Source organism: Lagenorhynchus albirostris, chromosome 11, assembly GCF_949774975.1.
Source record: "Lagenorhynchus albirostris chromosome 11, mLagAlb1.1, whole genome shotgun sequence".
Lineage (NCBI taxonomy): Eukaryota > Metazoa > Chordata > Mammalia > Artiodactyla > Delphinidae > Lagenorhynchus > Lagenorhynchus albirostris.
In genome coordinates, this window is record NC_083105.1 from 426,391 (window position 1) to 450,221 (window position 23,831).

Genomic DNA, 23,831 nt, shown 5'->3' on the forward strand with positions numbered 1-23,831 from the left:
CTGCGCCCCTTCCATCACCCCCAAAGAAGCCCCGCACTCGGGCACCAACGCCCACACAAGACTCCGGCCCCACACCTATGGTCCACCCACCGCACCTGAGCACCCTGCCCCCGTGCCTGCACCCCGCCCCACACGCCACAGGCCCCGCCCCCACGCCTCAGGAACGCTTCCCAAGTCGTTCCCCCCGCGGCCGCCCAGTCACTCCCCAAGGCCTACAGCCGCTTGAACCCTGGCTCAGCCCCGGGGCCAAAGCCCACCCCAGACGCCGGCTATTGGAAGCCCCAGGCCGGCCCGGTCCGGGTACTCATTGACCGGCAGTACTCTCGCCCGGCACTGGACTAGCCAGCCAGCCCCCGGCGAGGTCCTTCAGGCCTTTGGCCGGGCAGCCCTCCTAGGGTCCTTGCGCGGTTGCGTAGCATCTGCGAGGACGCGGGCAGCGCTGGAAGCTGAGTGAACCGCGGTTGGGACCCGGGCTGACTCGCGGGGTCCGAGACAGGGCAGGGTCCGGGACGGGGCGGGATCCGAGGGGGACTCGGGGCCCTGAGGGCGGCTGGCCGTGGGCGGACCGACCTGCGGCGTTCCTGGTCTCCAGCCCTCGCCCGGGAACGGCCGAGAAGACGAAGTCGCGCGGGTGGCGGCCTCGCATGTGGGAACCGCCCCTCCAAGGCCGTCCTCGGGCCCTTGGCCAGTGCGGGGAAGAACGGGACAGTGGGTTCTGGCAACGGTAGGGGGAGGGGGGGCGAAGGCAGCCCAGCCTGGCTGCGGGGGTAAAGTGGTTCTCAGACCTGTTTGGTGCCCGAAAACTACTTGAGTGAAAGAGAACTTATCCACTGGGTGGCGAGGACATCGACACCCATTGAAGGTCTTTGAGAACGGGTTTGGCCGCGTTTGGCTTCCGAACAGGTCGCTCCAGCTTCAGGGTGGAGGTAGAAGGGACAGCCCCTCATTATGCTTATCAGGCATCTGCCACTTCCCAGTCACTGCTTTTGAGGCTGAGGGTACCTCGGTAAAGAAGGCTGAGTCCCTACCTGAGCAGAAACAGTAGCATTGCAGTTAGGGAAACTCAGGGGTCCTGTCGGTATTTTCCACCCTTGTGTGCACGTCTGTCATTGCTCTTGCCACAGTAGACTGCCATCGTGTCTCCTATCCGGGTGCAAGATGTACCCGTGATGAACCCTCAGTAAGTGCGAGCACTGATGCTGCGTTGTCGTTGCATCATTTTTGTGTGCCGAGTTAACTCAGAGTGTGGACTACGGCACATTCCCAGTAATGTTTGTGAAGTTATATTTGGGCTTAGGGACATGAGGATAGTGGAATAGAGCTAGAGATTGTTACGCCTCGATGTTGGCATTGGGTGGCTGGTGATGTATTGTACAGACAGGGAACGTGAGGAGCGACTTTGGGGTGGGCAGGGCTTAGGTTTCACAGGTTATTTTTGCCTGTGTGGAATAGTTCGCTATTCAAAATCTGGTAGGCAATTGCATACCTGAGTCTGGCACTGAGGGAAGCGATCTCTGTGGAGATACAGATTTGGCATCATCAGCATTTAGGAGATACCTAAAACCAGTAGAGGTTGAAATAACCCTAGAGAAGAGGGTCTGGGGAATGCCTAGTTGAGAGAGGAAAAGGCAGCTACTGATGGCAGTATGATGGAAAATGAAGTGGAAGTGAGAAGCATGAGGTAGAGGATCAGGAATACAGGTTAGGGTTCTTTGGCTGTGTGATCTGTCATTCAGTGATGAGAATTCAGGCTTACAGAGCCCTCTTTGTCAGACAGTGTCTCAACTCAATCATGTGATGTGGGCACTGAGTTTTGTCCCTGCTTTACAAGTGAGAAAACGCTTGTAGGTAAAACTTGCAAAGCTTCAACATGGCTTTAGAATAGTCTCTCCAGGTGGGAGTGGGAGTTGTGGTTCTGAGCATAGCTGAAGTAAAGAGATGACATAGGGTAAACCACTCTCAGAAGATCTGGGTGGGGACAAGATTGCAGCCCCATGATTCAGCAAGTGCTAGCCAGGTGGGTGGTGAATAGAGAAGGATGTAAGTGTTTCCTTGGGCCCCTCTCTTGTCAGCTCATTGTCTCCCCTGTCCAGGAAGAGGAAGTGGATTTGGTGGAGGGGACTTCTCATCTCTTTAACAACAGCCTCTTCTTGATCTTCCCAGACGGTGACAAGACCCCCCTCCCCTGAGCTGATCCCCTTTCTACAGCCAGGAGCCAATGGCCGGGGACAGAGCCAAACCCTGTGAGCTGGACCAAGAGAAATACGATGCCGATGACAATGTGAAAATCATCTGCCTGGGGGACAGCGCTGTGGGCAAGTCCAAGTATGTTGGGAGATTAGGGAAGAAATGCCAGGCCCAGAGTGGGTCTAGGTTGTTAGAAAAATCCTCCAGAGGCATAGAGGAGCATGGCTTCTATGGGAGTGGTGAGAGAGTAGTCTTGGCTGGAGCCCAGGTCTGCATGGGGGAACAAGGGAGCATCACATCAGCAGCTGTGTGTGTTTGGGGAGGAGGGCGTCCCCAGGGGCAAGTCACAGGACGGAGGAAATTGAGCTTTATCCATGAGTCCTGGCAGAAAGTATGGGACCGGTCACCCTAGAGACTACTGAAGCAGTCCCGGTGAGGTGAGAGCTGGGGTATTCCTGTGTGTGGTGTGGGGCTGAGAGACTGCAAGATGCAGACAGTGGGAATGGGGAGAGGAGAGTGTGAGAAGTGTGACTGGCACAACCAGCCACAGGTCGAAGAAAGGTGGTGAAGATACTGTCTTGAAAGAACTCAGAGTTGAGAAGAGTGGATAGAAATGATGCCTGACTATAATCAGCGTAAAGATTTTTTTTTTCTTAAAAGATTTAATTTTTATTTATTTTGGGCTGTGTTGGCTCTTGGTTGCTGCGAGCGGGCTTTCTCTAGTTGCAGTGAGCGGGGGCTACTCTGTTGAGGTGAGTGGGCTTCTCACTGCGGTGGCTTCTCTTGTTGCGGAGCGTGGGCTTTAGGCGCGCGGGCTTCAGTAGTTGTGGCACACGGGCTCAGTAGTTGTGGCTCGTGGGCTGTAGAGCACAGGCTCAGTAGTTGTGGCGCATGGGCTTAGTTGCTCTGCGGCATGTGGGATCTTCCTGGACCAGGAATGGAACCCGTGTCCCCTGCATTGGGAGACAGATTCCCATCCACTGCGCCACCAGGGAAGTCCCAGTGTAAAGATTGACACACTCTTTTAACTGACTTCAGTGCCTCTGTGCACAGGCGTGGAACTTCCCCTGAAGGGAGGCTCTGCAGTGCTGGCAGCTTGTCTCCACAGGGTGTGAGCCTGTTTCTCAGCTGTCTTGGACCAGTGGGGCACACATCCATTTCTGCCTTCGCAGGATGAGGGTAAACTTGCCCCTAACCAGATGCCTAGTTTAGTCTTATACCCAGGTGCCCCAGTTCCACCTTGGTTTCCACTTTTATCTGTTATTAACATATCCTTAGACCCAGGTAGCTGTCAGTAATTCCCTAGGGGCTTTGCTGATTGGGGCAGAGGTCACTAACTTTTCTCAGCCTCAAGTCTGTTTATTTTAAAAGGTGCCCTGGGAAAAGCAAAGCAGGAACTTGTGGCGGGAATCCTAAACTCAGGTCCTCATCTAAATGTCCAGACTTTAGGTGTGAGCAGGATTGTCATGCTGTAAAATGTCTAGGAAGCAACTCACAATAACTGTTTTCTCATCACAGTGCTCTGGCTAGAACTGCCAGTACTGTGTTGAATAGAAGTGGCGAAAGTAGGCATCTTCCCTTGTGAAAGGGAAAGCTTTCAGTCTTTTGCAATTGAGTATTAACTGTGGGGTTTTCATATATGGCCTTTATCCTAGAGGTAATTACCTTCTATTCCTAGTTTTCGTCATGAGATGGTGTTGGTTTTTGTCAAATGCTTTTTCTGCATTTGTTGAGATGAATATGTAGGATTTTTCCTTTGTTCTATTAATATGATATGTTTGATTAATTTTTTTAAGTTGAACCATCCTTATACTCTGAGAATAAATCTCCCTTGGTCCTTTTGATGGTGTATAATCCTTTTAATATGATTTGCTTTGCCAGTGGATTTTTTTGAGGATTTTTACAACTAAATTCATGAGGAGTATTGGCCTGTAGGTTTCTTTTCTAGTAGTGTCATTGTCTAACTTTGGAATCAGGGTACCACTGGCCTCATAGAAAGAATTATGAAGTGTTCCCTCCTCCTCAATTTTTGGGAAGAGTTTGAGAAGGATTGGTATTTGTTCATGAAATGGTTGGTAGAATTCACCAGTGAAGCCATCCAGTCCCGGACTTTTCCTTATGGGAGATTTTTGAATACTGATATAATCTCCTTACTTGGTATAGGTCTACTCAGATTTTCTATTTCGTCTTGAGTCTGTTTGGTACTTTGTGTGTTTCTAGGAATTTGTGCACTTCATCTCAGTTATCCAGCTTGTTCGTTCATCGTATTCTCTTGTAATTCTTTTTGTTTCTGTAAAATTGATGTTACTGTCCCCAGTTTCAGTTCTGATTTTGATCATTTGTGTCCTCTCTCTTTTCTTAGTCTAGCTAAGGTTTGTTGATTTTGTTGATCTTTTCAGAGAACTAATTTCTGGTTACACTGATTTTTGTCTGTTGTCTTTCTATTCTGTATTTTGTTTATCTCCACTCTAATCTTTATTATTTCCTTCCTTCTGCTAACTTTGAGTTTAGTTTGCTCTTTCATGTCTACTACCTAAAGATGTACAGTTATGTTATTGATTTAATTTGACTAAATCTTCCCTATTTGATTTAATTTCCACCTTTTTGTGAAATTTCTTGTTTTTCTTCTGTTATTAATTTCTAGTTTCATTCCATTTTATTTGAAAAGATACTTTGTATGATCTAAGTCTTTTAAATTTTATTATGACTTCTTTTTGTGGCCTAACTCATGTTCACTTGAGAAGAATATGTATACTACTATTGTTGGGTGGAGTATTCTGTGTATGTCTGTTAGGTCTAATTGGTGGTTAGACCTAGTTAGTGTGGTTCAAGTCCTCTGTTTCATTGTTCTACTCATTATTGGAAGTGGGGTATTGAAATCTCAATATATTATTGTGCAACTCTCTATTTCTCCTTTTAGTTGTGTCAGTGTTAGCTTCATATATTTTGGGACTCTGTTGTGTGGTGCATATATGTTTATAACTTTCATATCTTTTTGATAGATTGAACTTTTTATCAATATATAATGTCCTTCTTTGTCTCTTGTAACATTTGTCACTTAAAAGTTTATTTTGTCTGACTGTAGTATAGTCACCCCATTTCTCTCTTGAATACTGTTTGCATGCAATATCTTTATCATCCTTTTGTTTTCCAACTTCTTTGTGACCTTGTATCTAAAGCAAGTGTCTTACAGTTAGGACATGCCTGGATCATGTTTTTTTAATATACACTCCCAATCTCTCACTTTTAATTGGAGAGTTTTATCTATTCTCATTTGCAACAACAATAATTAAAGCTATTACTGATAAAGAAGGATTTACTTCTGCCATTTAGCTATTTGTTTTATGTCTCCAGTTTTTTTTCCTCAAGTACTCCATTACTTTTTCTTTTTTTTAATTTTTTGTAGTGTACTATTTTGAGTCCCTTCTTGTCTTGTATAATTTTTTTAGTTGTTTATTAATGGTTGCCTTGAAGATTATAATTAATATCTAAAATTTATAGCAGCCTATTTGAATACCAGTTTAGTTATAATAGTATACCAACACTCTGCTCCTATATATTTCTATCCCTCCCCTTGATATTGTTTTGTCACAAATTACAACTTTATACATTGTGATCATTAACATAGATTTACAATTATAGTTTTAGATATTTGTCTTTTAAATCATGGGAAAAAAGAGGAGTTACAAACCAAAAATATGAGAATACTGGTTTGGGGTTTTTTTTTTTTTTTTTTGGCTGCGTTGGGTCTTTGTTGCTGCGCACAGGCTTTCTTCTAATTTCTGCAAATGGGGGCTACTCTTCGTTTTGGTGCACGGGCTTCTCATCATGGTGGCTTCTCTTGTTGCAGAGCATGGGCTCGAGGTGCGTGGGCCTCAGTAATTGTGATACACAGGCTCAGTAGTTGTGGCTCTTGGGCTCTAGAGCACAGGCTCAGTAGTTGTGGCACACAGGCTTAGTTGCTCTGCAGCATGTGGGATCTTCCTGGACCAGGGTTCGAACCCATGTCCCCTGCATTGGCAGGTGGATTCTTAACCAGTGCGCCACCAGGGAAGCCCAAGAATACTGGTTATTATCTTTACCTGTGTAGCTACCTTTACTGAAGATCTTTATTTCTTCATACAGCTTCAAGTTACTGTCTAGTGTCCTTTCATTTCAACCTAAAGGACTTACTGTACCATTTCTTATAGGACAGATGTACTGGTAATAAGTCACATCAGCTTATGTTTATCTGGGAATGTCTTAATTTCTCCTTCATTCTTGAAGGATAGTTTGCTGAACATAGAATTCTTTTTTGACAATTTTTTTTTCAGGACTTTAAATATATCATTCCACTGCCTTCTGATCTCAGTGGTGTCTGATGAGAAGTTAGCTGTTTATCTTATTGAAGATTTTGTCTTTGAGTTTTGACATTTTGCCTATAATGTGGATCTCTGTGAGTTTATCCTGTTTGGAGTTTGTTGAGCTTCCTGGGTGTGTACATTCATGTCTTGCATCAGGTTTGGGAAGCTTTTAGCCATTATTTCTTCAACTAGTCTCTCTGCCCCCACCCCTCTTCTATTTATGATGCATGTGTTAGGATGATTTATGTTGTCTGATAGGCTCCTTAGGCACTGGTCATTTTTACTCGTTTTTCTTTCTGCTTCTTAGACTGGATAATTCCAGTTGCCTTATCTTCAAGTTTGCTGATCCTTTCTTCTGCCTTCTCAAATATGCTGTTGAAACTGTCTAGGGAGTTTTTCATTTAAATTATTGTACTTTTCAGCTCCAGAATATCCATTTGGTTTCTTTTCATAATTTCTATCTCTTTATTAATACTCTCATTCTGTTTATATGTTGCTTTCTAATTTCCTTTAGTTCTTTGTCCATGGTTTTCTTTAGTTTTTTGAGCATATTTAAGATAATTGATTTAACTTCTTTGACTGGTAATTCCAGGGTCTGGATTTCTTCAGGTATTGTTTCTGTTAAATTCTTTTTATCATGAGAATAGGCTATACCTTCCTGTTTCGTTGTATGCTTTGTAATTTTCTGGTTGTTAATTAGACATTCTGAGTATTTTGATGTGGTGACTTTGGAACTCAGATATTCCCACTCCTCGGGTATAGCTGATTTCTGCTTGTTTAGAGCTGGAGTATCCACTTGTAACTTTTCCATATACTATTTTTGCAAAGTGTATATTCCTTCTTGTGTGTGGTCACTGATATTTCTATTCCATTATCTGTGATCATACAGTGACCTGATAAAGATTTCCTTAAATATTTGACTCCAAAAGGGGAAAGAAACAAAGAGGTATTCCTATCCCTTTAAATTTCCAATAGATGCCAGCAGGGGAAGACTCTGAAGCCTGAGAGAGCTGAGATCCGGCTCCTCGGCCAAACTTCTTGAGGAAAGTATCTCTACTGGAGCCAGACATTTGGAACACGGGTCACTGCCTAGCTGCAGTGGGCCTGAGGAGTGGGTGACCATTGCTGGTTTGTGCGTGTTGTTCTTTTGCACAAGACCAGCACTCTCCTTTTATCCAGCACTCTACTGGTCATTGTGTCCAGTCAGGTTCCAGAGTTCTGAAATAGTTGATTCTGATCATTTTTTCCAGGTATTGGTTGTTTCAGTTGAGGGAGTGACCCATAGAACTTCATACTCCACCATTTTAAGTAATGTCCTCAAGTAATGTTCATTTTTTTCCTACGTAGATATCCATTTGTTTCCACACCATTCCTTGATAAAACAATCCTTTACCCTGTTGAATTGCAGTAATGCTTTTGTCCTAAATCCAGTGACCATACACGTGGCTATATATATTTTAAGTGTGTGTTTACTGCCTGTCTTCACCCACTAGACTGTAAGCTCCATGAAGACAGGAATTTTCCTCTGTTTTGTTAAATGTTATATTATGGCACCTAGCATAGTATCTGGCAAATGGCAAGCACTCAGTAATTATTTTAAATTTTTTTGTACTAAAATATATTTGTCCATTCTTCTGTTGAAGAACAGTTATGAAATTACAATTTTTATGGTATTAGACACAATATTGCAGTGAATATTTTTATGCCTATCATCTTGGGCACACAGTCTATTAGACTTGGGGTGAAATTGCCCAGTTTTAGGATTAGCTCAAACTTTGACTTATCCCAGTTGCTCTCCAAAGTAGTAGTATATTAAGTTCGCACTCCTACCAGCACAGTACAAGAGTTTCCACAAAATGTGCAACATTTGGTATCATACGACTTTTTCAACTTTGCTAATCTGAAGGATGTGTGTGCTATTTCATTTTATTTTAATTTGCATGAAAATCATTAATTTACATTAAAATCATTCAAGATTGAGCATCTTTTCATATGTTTTTTAGCCATTCTTCTGAATTGCCTGTTCATATTCTTAGGACCCAGGTTGTGTGTGTGTTCTCTTATTCACGTATCAGAGCTGTTCATAATCTCTGTATATTAATTCTTTGTCAGTGATTGGCATTGCACGTAGCTTCTCCCAGTCTGTGTTTTGTTTTGTTTTGTTTATTTCTTAACTTTTCATTTTGAAATAACAGATTTACAGGATGTTGCAAAGAGAATACAGAGAGGGCCTGTGTACCCTTCACCCAGTTTCCCCAGTGGTTATATCTTACATAACTGTAGTACAAGATCAAATTCAGGAAACTGGCATTAGTTCAATGCATATGTATAATTCTGTGTCATTTTGTCACATGGGTAGATTTGTGTAAGCATCACTGGACTCAAGATACAAAACTATTCCATCACTGCAGAGGCCTCGGTCCTGCTGTCCATTTATAGTCACACCCACCCCACTTCACCTCCTACCACCCCTATTAACCCCTGTAGCCACTAATATTCTCCATCTCTATAATTGTGTCATCTTGGCAACATTGTATAAAAGGCATTATACAACGTGTGACCATTTTCACTCAGCATAATACCCTTAAGATTTGTTCAAATTGTTGGGTATATCAGTAATTTTTTCCTTGCTGTTGCTGAGTAGTAGTCCATATTATAGATGTACCACAGTTTGTTTATTCCCTAAAAGGAGGAAACTGGGGTCCCTGCCCACAGGGAAAGCATCTGTGGGTGCTGGGTCAGCGTTATAGCCGAAGGGTGTCAGGAACTTAAGGGGAGTCAGAAAGAGGGTGGGTGGGTGGTTCCTGGGCATTGTCCTTGAAAGGAAACTGTGTAGCTGTGGAAGGAGTGGGAGGGGGGAAGCCACAGCTGGCTTCCAAGTTTTCAACCCTTGGGTGGTGCAACAGGGGCAGGCAGGAGCGTTGAGGGATGCACCTGACCACTTGCACATTCTCCTTACAGACTTATGGAGAGATTTCTCATGGATGGATTGTATCCTTCAAGTTTTGAAATGCTCCTTGTTCCTGTGGCCCTTTCCACCCTCAGGCCAGCTCAGCCCCACTGCCCACCCCTTTGCTCCAGCGGTCCAGGGAGGAGGGATAAGTGAGTAAATTCGCAGGTTTCATTTCATGCTGGCTTCTCACCAGCTGACCCACGTGGCATCACATGTAGTTGGTGCTGCATATTTTCAAGCTTACTCACATCTGGATCTGCTTTCTATTAGGAAAGCAGTGGAATGGCTAACAGTAAGTACCTCGTCAAATGCCTGGACTCAAACCCCACCTCTTCCTTCTTAGTAGCTCTGGCGCTGGGCAAGTCACTTAACATCTCTGACCTCAGAGCTTGGGCTCTCTAATGTTTAAACATTCTCTGGTATGAGTCAACTTTGTAAAATAGGAAGCGCCAGCCCCACCCTCCTTCCGTGAATCGTTGCATTGTGCAGGTTTGGAATGAGACAATTGGGATGGTTTTTAAAAGCTTCCCGAGCGAGTCCGTTGAGAACTGGGGGTGAGAAGAACCCCAGAGCCCCCTGCTCCCTGCCCGGGGCCCCAGCCCCCCCGTGGTAGACTCTAAGTGTATCTTACGTCACCTTCTACCAAGTTCTCCTTTGCACCCACCCACCTGCATCATCCCAGCTCCGATGGTTAAACCACACAGCATCTTGCAGCTTCAGGAAATGTTATTCCCCAAGCTTTCTGATAGGGTTGCAAAAGGCAAACTACAGTTCATAAACAGTTTGTCAGCTGTCTGGCTTATGAAGACTTTTTTTCCCTGGAACTGTCATGTTGCTTCTTATGGCTGGGTTTCCTCTCTGGCCTGCAAGAGCCCCATCCATGGGGAGCTGGGGCATCCCCGCAGTCTCATTGGCCAACTACGTGATGCTGTTTCAGACAGCTTCTCTGTAAAATTCCATTCCATGTTTTCCCTTGGACTTAGGTGGCCAGGACATAATCCCAACCTCTCCCACCCCTCACCTTTCCATGGAGCTTGTGCCTGTGATATTTGAAGTTGATCCTCTGTCTGCAACACTCATTCAATTTAAAATCTAAATAACTTCTTAAAGAAGGAGAGAGAGAGCCCATTCCATCCCCCCAGCAGCCGCCCCCCAGCACCTTGCTTACGTCTCTTTTCATTCATCTTTGCCCCTTAACCTAAGTGCAGTCAGCCCCGGCAGCTGTCCACACACGCCCTGACCCTGTACAAGCACACGGCCACGGTGGACGGCAAGACCGTCCTTGTGGGTGAGCAGCACAGTGCCGAGCCACACCACCTCTCAGGAGGGAGAAGTAGTGGGGGAGAGAGTCAAGCAGGGGGAAATGAGACCCCAGGCATGGATGAAGGGTGATAGGTACAACCCAGAGAGCCCGGAAGCCAGGGAGGGTGGGAGGAAGCATGCGGGGTTCTGTTCCGGTGCTCTTCAGCCAGTGTAAAGAAACAACAGGGTTGGTCTGAGTGTCATCTGCCACAAAGGGTTTGGCTTTAAATGTGGTCACAACCTTCCCCTTGGCCAGGCCACACGTCCGGCCTGACTGTGTCCACCCTCTGTGATCAGCACACATGGGAATTGGGCCTAGTTGTGACCTTGGAGCGTCCTGCATCTTATAGGTGGGGGAAGGAGGTCACTGACCCTCTCCCTCTTGGGGCTCCCTGTCTGTACTCTCCTTCCTCCTGGCCCTGGGTCTCCCTCTCACCCGCCCCCACACACGCCCAGGTGCGTTACATCCTGACAACACACCCGCGAGCTGTGTGGTCTCCGTTGCTCCCCATCCTCCCACGGGTGCCTGTGTTTCCGAACACAGACACCGCACAGAGATGCTCAGCGTCTGGGGCTCTCTGCCCTTCATCCCCCATCAGGCAGTCAGAGCTGTGTTCACATTGCAGACTTTTGGGACACAGCAGGCCAAGAGCGGTTCCAGAGCATGCACGCCTCCTACTACCACAAGGCCCACGCCTGCATCATGGTATGAAACCAGCTGGAGGGCAAAGGCTCTGGGCAAGTCTGGCCTGAGGGGTGAAGGGATGAAGGGCCCAGCAGGACTGAGCCCTCCTCACCAGGGCTGGGTGCTGGAGGGAAGGATTAGCGCAGGCTTCAGAGTGCACGTGCTTCCCAGAGGTTCGGAGTGAGAACACGCCAGAGCCAGCTTCTCTTCCAGGGGTGGGGGGTGGGGGGTGGGGGGATGTGTGGAGCCACCATTCCAGCGGGAGGAGCAAGTTCAGGGCCTCATCATCAGGCAGAGCGTCTAAGAGTCCAACACAGTCCCTCCCTAATGGAGGCCTCCCTCATCCGCTGCTCTCTAGGGGCAGATGCTGGGGCTGAGCAGGCTCTGGTTCCCAGGGAGCTTTCCCCTCCAAAATGGCCCCCTCCTCCGTCTCAGCCTCTCACTTTGCTGTCTAGAGCACAGCCCTCAGAGGTCCAGCCCAGTAGCCAGTGGGTGACAGGTGCCGCAGGAGAGCCTGACACTCAGCTATGGCAAGGGCCACGAATAGAGAGAGGAACTGTAAACCTGTGTCCTTTAGGACCTCCTGCCCACAAACTCACTGGCTCCTTTCTCAGGCTCTTCTGTCCCTTAAGCACAAGATCTCTTGAAATTTTCCAAAATTTAATGCTAGTACCTATAATGGGACAAAACAAAAGAGGGTAACAGGGTAAGGCAAATGGGGGCCGACTAGTGCCAGCAGTCGTGACCTCTTGCCTCTGACACATCTCCACTAGCTCCTTTTGGGCCCTCTTCTGAGACCTGGGGTGTTCGTCCTGCCAGCCTCCCTGCATACCTGTATGTGCAGGTGCCTACCACCAGCCCCAGCCTGCTGTAGGGGGCCTTGCCGGTAGAAAGCGCTCAGCCTCTCGTGACCACACGGGGACCTGATAGTCCCAGAGGGAGCTGGGGTTCCACCCTCCACCTTGAAACCCCAAAGGGTATGCTTCTCAGCCTAACCAGCTCCTCAGCTCTCAAAACAAGGAAAGGAAGCTCAGGAAACCAGACCTGGACAAAGTGCGACTGACAGTCACCATGGCAGGCAGCCATGGGAGGTGTGAAGCAGATTCCGGAAGTTTCATTACAAGCGTATTTTAAAAGAAGTCTTTATTGGGAATTCAAGACAAAGTAGTCATTTATTGAAATTGGGCCTGGAGGGTACCGTAGAAGAGCCTCTCAGGCGGACCCCCTGCTGCCTCAGGTATGACAGCTGCTGACCAGAGCCCACTGCCGTGCAGGGGGCGTCCCTGGCCCTGGACACGGTTACTCCCATGAAGGGCTGGGTTGTTTAGAAGTAAGATCTGCCATTCCAGCAGGTTACAGGGTTGTGCATCGCAATCCACTGTTGTGCTGGGGCAGTTTGGACATGTGAGTCTCTTCTGGAGGGTGTCTGGGCAACAGAAAGCTGGCCTTTGAGAAGCTCCTGCGAGGGGCTTGAAGGATCCCTGTAGCAGCAACGTGAAGCATCTTAGGGCTTCTGTCCTCCCCGCCCTAGAGCCAGTCACAGTGCTCATGCTTCTTGCGGGCACTTTTCAATAGGTAAAAACTATAAATTATAGAAAGTTAATAAAATTATGATAAGCTACAGAATAATAAAAGACAAAAGTACTTCTACAAAGTCTAAAATACAAAATTAAAAGTTTATAATTAAAAGTAAATCAAAATAACTGAAAGGAAATTCTAGAAACATTTAAGATTATCATAGAGGAGGTGTTTTGGGTTTTTTTGGCCACACCACGCGTGGCATGTGGGATCTTGGTTCCCCAGCCAGGGATGGAACCCACGCTCCCTGCATTGGAAGTGTGGAGTCTTAACCACTGGACCAGCAGGGAAGTCCCATTATAAGGGAGTTTTTAAACAAAGTTTAAGCAGTAGTTAGACTACGAAAAAAACAAAAAGCTTACCATTTGTAACGGACTTATCAATAAGTAAAATGATAAAATCCGGTTAAAATAGGTAAATAAGGTGACCGGATGAAGGTTCTAGAGGGTGAGAAGGGTGGGCAAGGCATAGCCCTTGTGGTTAGAGGGGAGGCCGCTCAGAGTGGTGCGTGGTCCGAGTTGCCAAGCCCGTGTTTGCCTGCTTGTGTGTGTGTCACCTGCGGGTGGCATGCAGAGACACTGATGCACTTGGGCTGTCTTCTTTCCTCTGCTAATTGCAGGTATTTGATGTGCAGAGGAAAATCACCTACAAGAACCTGAGCACCTGGTATGCAGAGCTTCGGGAGTTCAGGCCAGAGATTCCATGCATTGTGGTGGCCAATAAAATCGATGGTGAGGCCACCTTACATCTGGGTGCCAGCAATTCATGGGGGACCCACCATCACACGTTTCCTCTTCCTTTCCTGGGCCAGCGAACCGTCAATGGTCCATTCTTTTTCCCGACACACAGCCCTTGGTTTCTTGCCATCACTGCCCTCCCAGTAAGGATCCCAGTGAGGCAACCTGCCTTCTCGAGACACAGATCCCAGTGAAATGAACTCTCTAAGACACGTCCCCTGGTTGTCCCTGCTCATCCCTCTTCCTAGAATGGGGACCTCCAGTGACCCACCCTGCAAAATTCTCTCCCTTTGCCTTTGTAGACAGGCCCATGTCCTACCTTCTCTCTACAGCAGACATAAAGATGACCCAAAAAAGCTTCAGTTTTGCCAGGAAGTTCTCCCTGCCCCTGTACTTTGTCTCAGCTGCTGATGGTACCAACGTTGTGAAGGTAATGGGAGACTGCAGAGACAGTCTCGTAAGGCCGGGGACGGCCTGGTGCTGAAGTTACCAGGGAAGCGATGGAGAGAAGGGCTGGCTGCAGGGCTGGTGGAGAGGACGGGCACTGTTTTGGGGGCTGTGCTGAGCATGTGGTGACAGGAAGGGGTCGTGTGAGCATTGACAGTAGGGGCGGTGGTGGGTTGGGCTTGGTGAAGAAAAGGTACATTGACCATGCATGGGGTCAGGGTGACAGGGAAAAGGTGAATTGAGGAGTGACCTTGCTGATTTTAGGGTGGAGTACTGTGTGGACATATGATGGGAGCGGGGCCAGTGGGTACAGGGCAGGCAGAGTCCAGGCCACTGGCCCCACGGCCTTGTTTTCCTTCCCACCACCTTCACCTTACCTCCAGCTCTTCAGCGATGCAATTCGATTAGCTGTGTCTTACAAACAGAACTCCCGGGACTTCATGGATGAGGTTTTGCAGGAGCTTGAGGTAGGTCAGGCCCGGATGTCAGGTGGCGTAGAGGAAGCGGCTTCCCCTCATAGGGGTGCAGAGCATAACCCAACAGACCGACTTTGCAGGCCACACGTGCTCGTCGAGGGCACTGCCCCTAGAGGTGTCAGAGCTACAGTTGGTCAAATGCAAGGCCAGGCCTCACCTGCAACCTTGTTCACAGAGCATCAGCTTGGAGCAGAAGGAGGAGGATATGCTGGGCAAAGAGCCGCGTGGCCACGTCGAGAGCCCATCTCCCTCCTGAGCCACAGAAGGAGGCCTCTCTCCACGGCCGACTTGGGGAGGGGGGGAGTTCAGAATACCCCTCCCTTCTGCAGTCCTTCAGCTCTCACGTGAGACATTCTTCCAGGCCATCCCCTGCTATGCCTCCTACAGACCCAACCATCCCATTTGCTCCCCCACTGCCATGGCCCGTGAGACCTGACCCGTCACAGTTGTTCCCTCCCCTGTAGTCGGGCAGGGAAGGGGTCCGCACCAGACCCTGGGGCAGAATTAAGGATGGACACTCCAGGTTATGTGGGACGGTGAAGAAAATCGAGCAACATTCTGTGTGTGTCTCTTAAATAAAAGGAAATTTAGGTGGTTTTTTTTCCCCCTCCCAGAACTGACCTCAGGGCCTATTCGTTGCATTTCTACCAAGGGAATGATTTCTAATTCCTGACTATCCTTTTTCCTCTAGTCTCCCAACGAAACCAACCATTTTAAGAAAATGGTTTTGAACAGAGAGCTGTTCATTCCGTAAGTTTTTCCAGAGTTCTTCTAGGTACAGCCAGTACATTGATGAACAGCGAGGCCAAGATCACAGGCCCAAGTTTGTTGTTAACATCACGTGAAAGCAGGCGACTGCTCTGGCCATACTTAGTAATACACAAACATCGTAGTTGTAAACATCGAGGGTCAATACAGCCACACCACAAGGCACACCTGTTTGCATTGTAAAAAACTGACTTTCGGAAAGCTTCCTTTAAAACCCCTATTTCAACAAGGGAGGATTTCCTTCATTTTTCTTGAGGACTAGTGTGGACATTGTACCTCCTTGGGTGGCAAGGGCTGCTGAGAACTCTCATGCTGCCTTTTCCATTTATCTCCAGGACTTGTGGTTCACTAGGATGCTTTTATGATCATCTTGTACATCATTTCCATTTTTAAAATTTATTTTTATTTACGTTGAATAGATGTGCATGCTTTGTGGGCATGGATTTCTCTGAGCAAAGAGTCACAAGAGAACGAGCGGATCATCGGCCACGTTAGTAAGGGGAGACTGCCGTGACCTCTCGTGTTATCTCTAGATTGATTGTCACAGAGACCATTTCCGTGGAATTCAGTGTTTTTAAAAGAATCGGTGTTTGTTTGGGAGTCAAGAACAAGCATTTTTACCCTTTAGATTACTGACGCTTGCAATTTCAACTTCACAGATTTAACCCGACCAGGAAATTTCAGGAATGCGTTACCCTGGTGAGATGTACTTTTAAAAACAACAACAGAAACAACCCTTTAGTTATTATAAATGATTAATAAGTGTTTTTTAAATATAATGGCTTCACTGAGATATAATTCAAAAACCGTATAATTCACCATCAGTATTGGCTTTACGGAACCATTTTGCATCAGGTTCCCTGGAAGCAAAGCCTGAGAAGGCAACTCTTGTTCAGATGACTCATTGTGGCAGTTTGCTGTCTCTGCTGGGGACCAGCTTCAGTCTCCCCCTTCCTAGGGAAGCTCTGGGGGACAAACTGCCCCACGAGGATGGTCCCACTTTGAGACCAGGGCCCTTTTTGTGCCAGTTGGCCAAGCGTGAGGGGGTGGAAGGGGTGGCTTGTAGTGTCCAGGGCAAAAGGGCTCCTGTTTTAGCAAGGGCAGTTCCCTGGGGAAGGGCCGCTGTGAGTTCCAACACTCAAAGTAGGTAGGGGACAAGTGCTCGGGCAGGGTGCCAGCAATACCATGGCCACCTGCCCATACTTTGCTCAAATCCACCTGCCTCTTAAAGCAGTATGTCATCCTGACACAGGAACACCACCCCTGAGCCTTCTTTAAATAATTCATTGAGGTGAAATTACGTAACATAAAATTAAAGTACACAATGCAGTGCCATTTAGTACAGTTACAGTGTCGTGCAACTGTCACCTCTATCTAGTTCTAAAACATCTCCATCACTCTGAAGTAAAACCCCTTACTCGTTAGTAGTTTCTCCAACACTCCCTCCCCTCAGCCCCTTTGAAACACTGATCCACGTGCTTTCTGTCTCTATGGATTTATCTACTCTGGATATTTCATATAAATGAAATAAAACGATACGTGACCTTTTGTGTCTTTCACTCAGCGTGTTTTCAAGATTCACGCATATATCATGTACTTCATCCCTCTCTATGGCTAAATAATGTTCCATTGTATTAAATAACACAAGTTGTCTATCCGTTCATCCATTGATGGATGTTTGGATCCATCTTTCAGCTATTGCGAATAGTGCTGCTATGAACATGCTTATACATGTGCTTATACGAGCAGTTTTCAATTCTTCTGGTGTCAGAGTCTGCTCAGGCTGCTGTAACAAAATACCACTCACTGGGTGGCTTACAACAGGTATTTATTTCTCACAGTTCCGGAGGCCGGGAAGTCTAAGGTCAAGGTGCTGGCAAGGTAGGTTTCATCCTGAAGCCTCTTCTCTTGGCTTGTAGGCAGCTGCCATCTCACTGTGTGCCCACATGACCTCTTTGTGTTCAGGTAGATTCCTCTTAAAACACTATGTCCTGGGACTTTTACCTGGTGGCGCAGTGGTTAAGAATCCGCTTGCCAGTGCCGGGGCCCGGGTTTGAGCCCGGGCCCAGGAAGGTCCCACGTGCCACGGAGCAACTAAGCCCGTGCTCCACAACTACTGAGCCTGTGCTCTAGAGCCTGTGCCCCGCAACGAGAAACCAACGCAGTGAGAAACCCACGCACCGCAACAAAGAGTAGCCCCCGCTCGCCACACCTAGAGAAAGCCCACGCGCAGCAACAAAGACTCAACGCAGCCAAAAAATAAATAGTTTTTTTAAAAAGACTATATCCTGTGACCCCCATAATGACATCCTAATTAGGGCCCCACGCTTATGACCTCATTTAACCTTAATTACTTCCTGAAGACCATGTCTCCAAATACAATCACATGAGGGTAAGGGCTTCAACATTTAAATTGGGGGGGTGTGGGAGGAGGGCATAGCACAGTGATCTAGGAGTGGAATTACAAGATCATATAGTGGGACTTTCCTGGTGGCGCAGTGGTTAAGAATCCTCCTGCCAGTGCAGGGGACACAGATTCCATCCCTGGCCCGGGAAGATCCCGCATGCCACGGAGCAACTAAGCCCATGTGCCACAACTACTGAGCCTGTGCTCTAGAGCCTGCGAGGCACAACTACTGAGCCCACGTGCCACAACCACTGAGCCCGTGCGCCTAGAGCCTGTGCTCTGCAACAAGAGAAGCCACCACAATGAGAAGCCCACGCACCCCAATGCAGAGTAGCCCCCGCTCGCCACAACTAGAGAAAGCCTGCGCGCAGCTTTCAACACAGCCAAAAACAAATAAATTTATTTTTTTTTAAAAAAGAAGATCATATAGTAATTTTATGTGTAAACTTTTGAGGAATTGCCAATGTGTTTTCCACAGTGGAACCACCATTTTACACCATTTTACATTGCTGTCCTACAAGCAATGTACAAGAGTTCCAATTTCCCACATCCTTGCTAGCACTTGTTATTTTCCATTTTTAAAGATAAGCCATCTTAGTAGTTATGAAGTGGTACTTCACTGTGGTTTTGAGATACATTTCCCCTTCATTTGTATTATTTATTTGGAGAAACAACTATTCAAGTATTTTGCTTTTTTTTTTTTTCCCGGTACGCGGGCCTCTCACTGTTGTGGCCTCTCCCGTTGCGGAGCACAGGCTCCGGACGCGCAGGCCCAGCGGCCATGGCTCACGGGCCCAGCCGCTCCGCGGCATGTGGGATCTTCCCGGACCGGGGCACGAACCCGTGTCCCCTGCATCGGCAGGCGGACTCTCAACCACTGCACCACCAGGGAAGCCCCTATTTTGCTTATTTTTAAATTGAGTTGTTTGACTTTTTGCTGTTGAGTTATAAGAATTCTTTACATATTCTGGATATTAAATTCTTATTTATGACTTTTACAAATATTTTTCCCATTCTACAGGTTGTATTTACACTTTCTTGATAATGTCCTTAATGAACAAAAGTATTTAATTTTATTTTTGGCCGTGCCTTGTGACTTTCGGGATCTTAGTTCCCCAACCAGGGGTCGAACCCGGGCCCTTGGCAGTGAAAGCACCGAGTCCTAACCACTGGACATCAAGGGAATTCCCTGAAAAGTATTTAATTTTGATCAAGTCCAATTTATCTTTTTTTTCTTTTATTGCTCATGCTCTTGGTGTCATATCTAAGAACGCATTGCCAAGTCCAAGGTCATGAAGACTTACCCTTATGTTCTCTTTTAAGAGTTTTATGGTTTTAGCTCTTATATGTAAGTCATTGATCCATTTTGAGTTAATTTTTATATATAGTATAACGTAGGGATCCAGCTTCCTACCTTTGCATGTGGATATCCCATTGTCCTAGCAATATTTGTCAAGAACACTATTCTTTTCTGTCTGAATGGTCTTACCACCTTTGTCAAAAATCAATTGGTCATAGTTGTATGAGTTTATTTCTGGACTCTCAATTCTATTCCATTGGTCTAGATGTCTATCCTTATGCCAATACCACACTATTTCAATTACTGTAGCTTTGTAGTACAGTTTTGAACTTGGAAAGTATGAGTCCTTCAACTTCTTTCTAAAGATTGTTTTGACATCTTAGCAATATTAAGTCTTCCAATTCATGAACACTGGATGTCTTTCCTTTTTTTTCCCATTTATTTATATCTTTAACTTCTTTCATCAATGTTTGTACTTTTCACGTATGAATCTCTCACTTATTGGTTAAATTTATTTCCAGATTTTTTTTAGATGCTATTTACTTTTTTATTTATCCCTTGCTGTTTATAGAAACAGCTGACTTTTGTGTGTTGATCTTGTACCCTGAAACTTTGCTGAATTCTTTTATTAATTCTAATAGTTTTCCTGCGCATACTTTGGGGTTTTTCTATAAATAGAATCATATCATGTGCATATTGAAAAGGTTTTACTTCTTCCTTTCCAATATGGGTGACTTGTATTTCCTTTTCTTGCCTAACTCCTCTGACTGGAATTTCCAGTACTATGTTGAATTAAATAGTAAAAGCAGCCATCCTTGTTTTGTTCCTGATCTTAGGGGGAAATTTTTCAGTTTTTCACCACTGAATGTGATGTTAGCTATGGGTTTTTCATATGGCCTTTATCATGTTGTAGAAGTTCCCTTCTATTCCTGATTTGCCGAGTGCTTTCATTATAAAAGGCTGCTGGATTTTGTCTAATGCTCTTCCTGCATTAGTTGAGATGACTGTGTGGTCTTTCCACCTCACTTCTATCAATGTAATGAATTACATTGATTGATTTTTTATATTGAGCCACCCTTTGCAAACCAGTAAACAATGCCAAAACAAAAGAGCAATTTGAAAATCTGTTACTGAATGGGACAAACAAGGAGGTTCTTTGTTGCTGGATGACTTTTGGAGCTGCAGGACTTGGTTCTGCTCTGGTGGCAGGGTTTTGCTATATTAATGACCTTACAGTAATCCAACCAACACAGAAGATGCACAAATACCTTGAGAGATGTTGAGAAACTTTGTCTTGGGTATGACAGCTGGGGTCAAGTAACTAACAGCTGCAGCATCCAAAGACTTCCTAAACTCACCATTTCAGTCTTGCTGGCTAAAGATGTTTCTGTATACCTTTTTCCGAAATAAGTTCCTACATCATATGCAGTCCAGGAGCTCAAAGCAGTTGGAGGTGTAATGATTACTGCCTCTCACAACTGCAAGGAAGAGAACAGACAAAGGGTCTATTGGGAAACTGGTGTTTAGATCACATCTCCTCATGATGAAGAAAGTCCAAAATGCATAGAGGACTGTGTGGAACCCTGGAGTGCTTCCTGGAATAATGATTTAGTGAATGCCAGCCTACTGGAGAGAGACTCTCTGCAGGACATTACAGGAGACACATGGAAGATCTGAAAAAGACCGATTTTCACAGGGAATCAAACTCAAAGACCACCTTGAAATTTGTACATATATCTTTTCATGGGGTCGGACATGACTATGTGCAGTTGACTCTGCACGTGTTTGGTTTTAAGCCTCCAATTCCATTACCAGAACAAAAAGATCCCGATCCAGACTTTTATACCATTAAATGCCCAAATATGAAGGAGAGTCTGTGCTGGAAATTTCCCAGAGACTGGCAGAGAAAGAGAACGCTCAGATAGTGCTACCTACAGGTCCCAGTGCAGACCAGCTGGCTGTGGCAGAACTCCAGGAGGATGGTCAATGGAAAGTTTTCACGGGGAATGAGTTGGCAACTTTGTTTAGTGGGGGGGGCGGGGGGGGTGGATATTTGATTGCCGGAAAAATAAATCAAGAAATTCTGATGTGAATAATGTTTATATGTTAGCCTCAGCAGTCTCTCTTCCAAAATTTTGTATCCAGTTGCACTTAAAGAAGGATTTTAGGGACTTCCCTGGTGGTGCAGTGGTTAAGAATCTGCCTGCCAATGCAGGGGACACAGGTTTGAGCCCTGCTCCAGGAAGATCCCACATGCCATGGAGCAACTAAGCCCGTGTGCCTCAACTACTGACCCTGTGCTCTAGAGCCTACAAGCCACAACTACTGAGCCCACGTACCACAACTACTGAAGCTCACATGCCTAGACCCCGTGTTCTACAATAAGAGAAGCCACCAAAATGAGAAGCCCTCACACCACAACAAAGAGTAACCCCTGCTTGCCACAACTAGAGAAAGCCCGTGTGCAGCAACGAAGACCCAACAGCAGCCGAAAATAAAATACATAAATAGATTATTTTTTTAAAAAAAAGAAGGATTTTTATTTTGAAGAAATATTACCAGACTTTAAATGGCTAGGAAGTAGGATAAAAGACCTGGAAAATGGGAAAGAAGTCATTATTGCATTTAAAAAGTCCATTGCTTTTCTGCGTGGAACTTCAATTTTGAATAAAGATGGGGTGAGTACAGCCATTGTTGTGGCTGAGGTGTTATCTTAACTGGAAACCATAAGCATAACACTGAGCCAGTAACCGATTACGGTTTGTGAAAAATATGATTATCATATTTCAAAAACTTCATATTTCTTGTGTTTTGATCTGACTACCAACAAATGCATATTTGAAAGTCTTCACAATTTTGATTCTCTGAAAGAATATCCATCATATTGCATACATGGGACATTACCTGTGAATATGACAGCAGCCAGCCTAATAAGAAGTAAATGCTGGACTTCCCTGGTGGTGCAGTGGTTAAGAATCCCCCTGCCAATGCAGCGGACACGGGTTCAAGCCCTGGTCCAGGAAGATTCCACATGCCACTGAGCAACTAAGCCCGTGCGCCACAACTACTGAGCATGAGCTCTAGAGCCCGTGAACCACAACTACTGAGCCCACGTGACACAACTACTGAAGCTTGCACACCTAGAGCCCGTGCATCACAACAAGAGAAACCACTGCAATGAGGAGCCCGCGCACCACAACGAAGAGTAGCCCCCCACCCCCGCTCGCCGCAACTAGAGAAAGCCCGCATACAGCAACAAAGACCCAATGCAGCCAAAGATAAATAAATAAATTTATAAAAAAGAAAGAAATCAATGCTGCCTGTGAATAAAAATAACCAAATGATTACATTTGTTAACAAACTCAGGTTCAGCTGTTCACCGCTCAAAAGCCAATAATCGAGAGGCAAGTGTCAGTAGACAGGAAAGATGTTTTAATCAGAAAAGCCGGCAATCTGGGGAGAAGGCAGACTCACATCCCCAGACCAAATCCAAAGATTCTACTCAGCCATGACAGTTTTTAAAGGGAAAAGCGAGAGGGGGGAGAATCTCAGTGAATCATCGAGGCAGGAGGCTGTGTTCTGCATCCTTCCCTATTGCGTGCAGGCTGGCTGACTCTCCCTTCTGACGCCCGTCTTGCCCGTGTGATCTGCCTGCAGGGTGGCTAAGGGGGTTGTTGGGGATGGAGAGCTGGTCATTCTTTACTTAATTCTTTATTCTTAGTTCTTTTTATCTAGGAAAAGAATAAACAGGTTAATTAGGTTATTTCAAGTTTAGAGGGGAACAGAAATGGGCAAAAGAGCTACTTTCACACTTGCTTTTCAAAATGCTGTTTTGCTATTCTTCAGACAAGCAAGACAAAACCAAAGATAAAGTATTATGCAGAGAAGCGCACATCATCCAACCAGAGTGTCGCTGCCTTACTGAAAGAAGAATTGAAGAAATTCATTGAGGCCCTTCAATTAATTAATCAGTTAATCAATAGCTGATCTAAGGAAGGAATGGAAAATTTTACTTGAGCCAATTTGAGTATTATTACCCCGGAGACAGTCTTTCAGGAAGCCCTGAGGACTGTTGGGCCCATTTTTGGTCAAAGAACAGTTATATACATTTTTGAGACAAAGTGTTATATATCAAATGACATATTGATAGTTTACACTATCCAGATCTGCGTGTACAGAGGCAGTAGTGGGTCGTCTTTGCTCCTTACAAGATTAGGAAGGAAGGTTCTCACCTAAGGAGGTCTGGTTAATGCAGATGCACAGCACACACTAAAGGGTCTGAAGAGGCCCAGACCGGGAGAGAGAAATTTTACGTTTAATTGTTTCTTGTCTTGCCACAAAATGTGAATTTTGTTTCATCACTCGATTAAAAATTTTGAGCCCAGTAAAAATGGGCTGACCTGGCACTCTGTTTAGGTGTACACCCGTCTGTCGTTGCTTTCACTGGCACTTGGGACAGAAAAACCAAGCTGCGCCTGGACCTCGTGTTAGCATTCTTTATCTCATCCGGCTGAGTGTCTTTTTTATTTTCTTCTGGCTTGGTCAAGTAACTAAACAAGCTGTATAAATTTGAAATGACATGGTCTGGAGGGAAATTATTCAAACTTTTCATAATCTTGAACAAAACTCATTACATTAGAAGTATCAT

The 23,831-nt window shown here is 45.7% G+C and overlaps 1 protein-coding gene and 1 pseudogene across 21 annotated transcripts; both read left to right on the forward strand.

The window, feature by feature from the left end:
- Positions 1-409: 409 nt before the first annotated feature.
- On the forward strand, positions 410-17,024 carry RABL2B (RAB, member of RAS oncogene family like 2B). 21 transcript variants are annotated; one of them, XR_009543312.1, is made up of 10 exons: positions 934-1,180; positions 2,164-2,315; positions 9,492-9,632; positions 11,385-11,491; positions 13,668-13,779; positions 14,118-14,215; positions 14,616-14,699; positions 14,884-15,052; positions 15,400-15,458; positions 15,896-17,024. XR_009543312.1 is itself a non-coding variant. In XM_060164936.1 (9 exons), the coding sequence occupies exons 2-9, from the start codon at positions 2,219-2,221 to the stop codon at positions 14,962-14,964; spliced, it is 699 nt and encodes a 232-aa protein (XP_060020919.1). In that variant the 5' UTR covers positions 438-485; positions 2,209-2,218; the 3' UTR covers positions 14,965-15,324. The 21 variants fall into 21 exon arrangements, 19 of the variants coding, with proteins under 19 accessions (XP_060020910.1, XP_060020916.1, XP_060020919.1 ...); XM_060164936.1 differs by lacking the exons at positions 934-1,180; positions 15,400-15,458; positions 15,896-17,024 and adding exons at positions 438-485; positions 10,692-10,771 and having other exon boundaries at positions 2,209-2,325; positions 9,492-9,521; positions 14,884-15,324; XM_060164937.1 differs by lacking the exons at positions 934-1,180; positions 15,400-15,458; positions 15,896-17,024 and adding exons at positions 453-460; positions 10,692-10,771 and having other exon boundaries at positions 2,209-2,325; positions 9,492-9,521; positions 14,884-15,324.
- On the forward strand, positions 16,163-23,707 carry LOC132529223 (glucose 1,6-bisphosphate synthase-like; annotated as a pseudogene).
- The last annotated feature ends 124 nt before the right edge of the window (positions 23,708-23,831 follow it).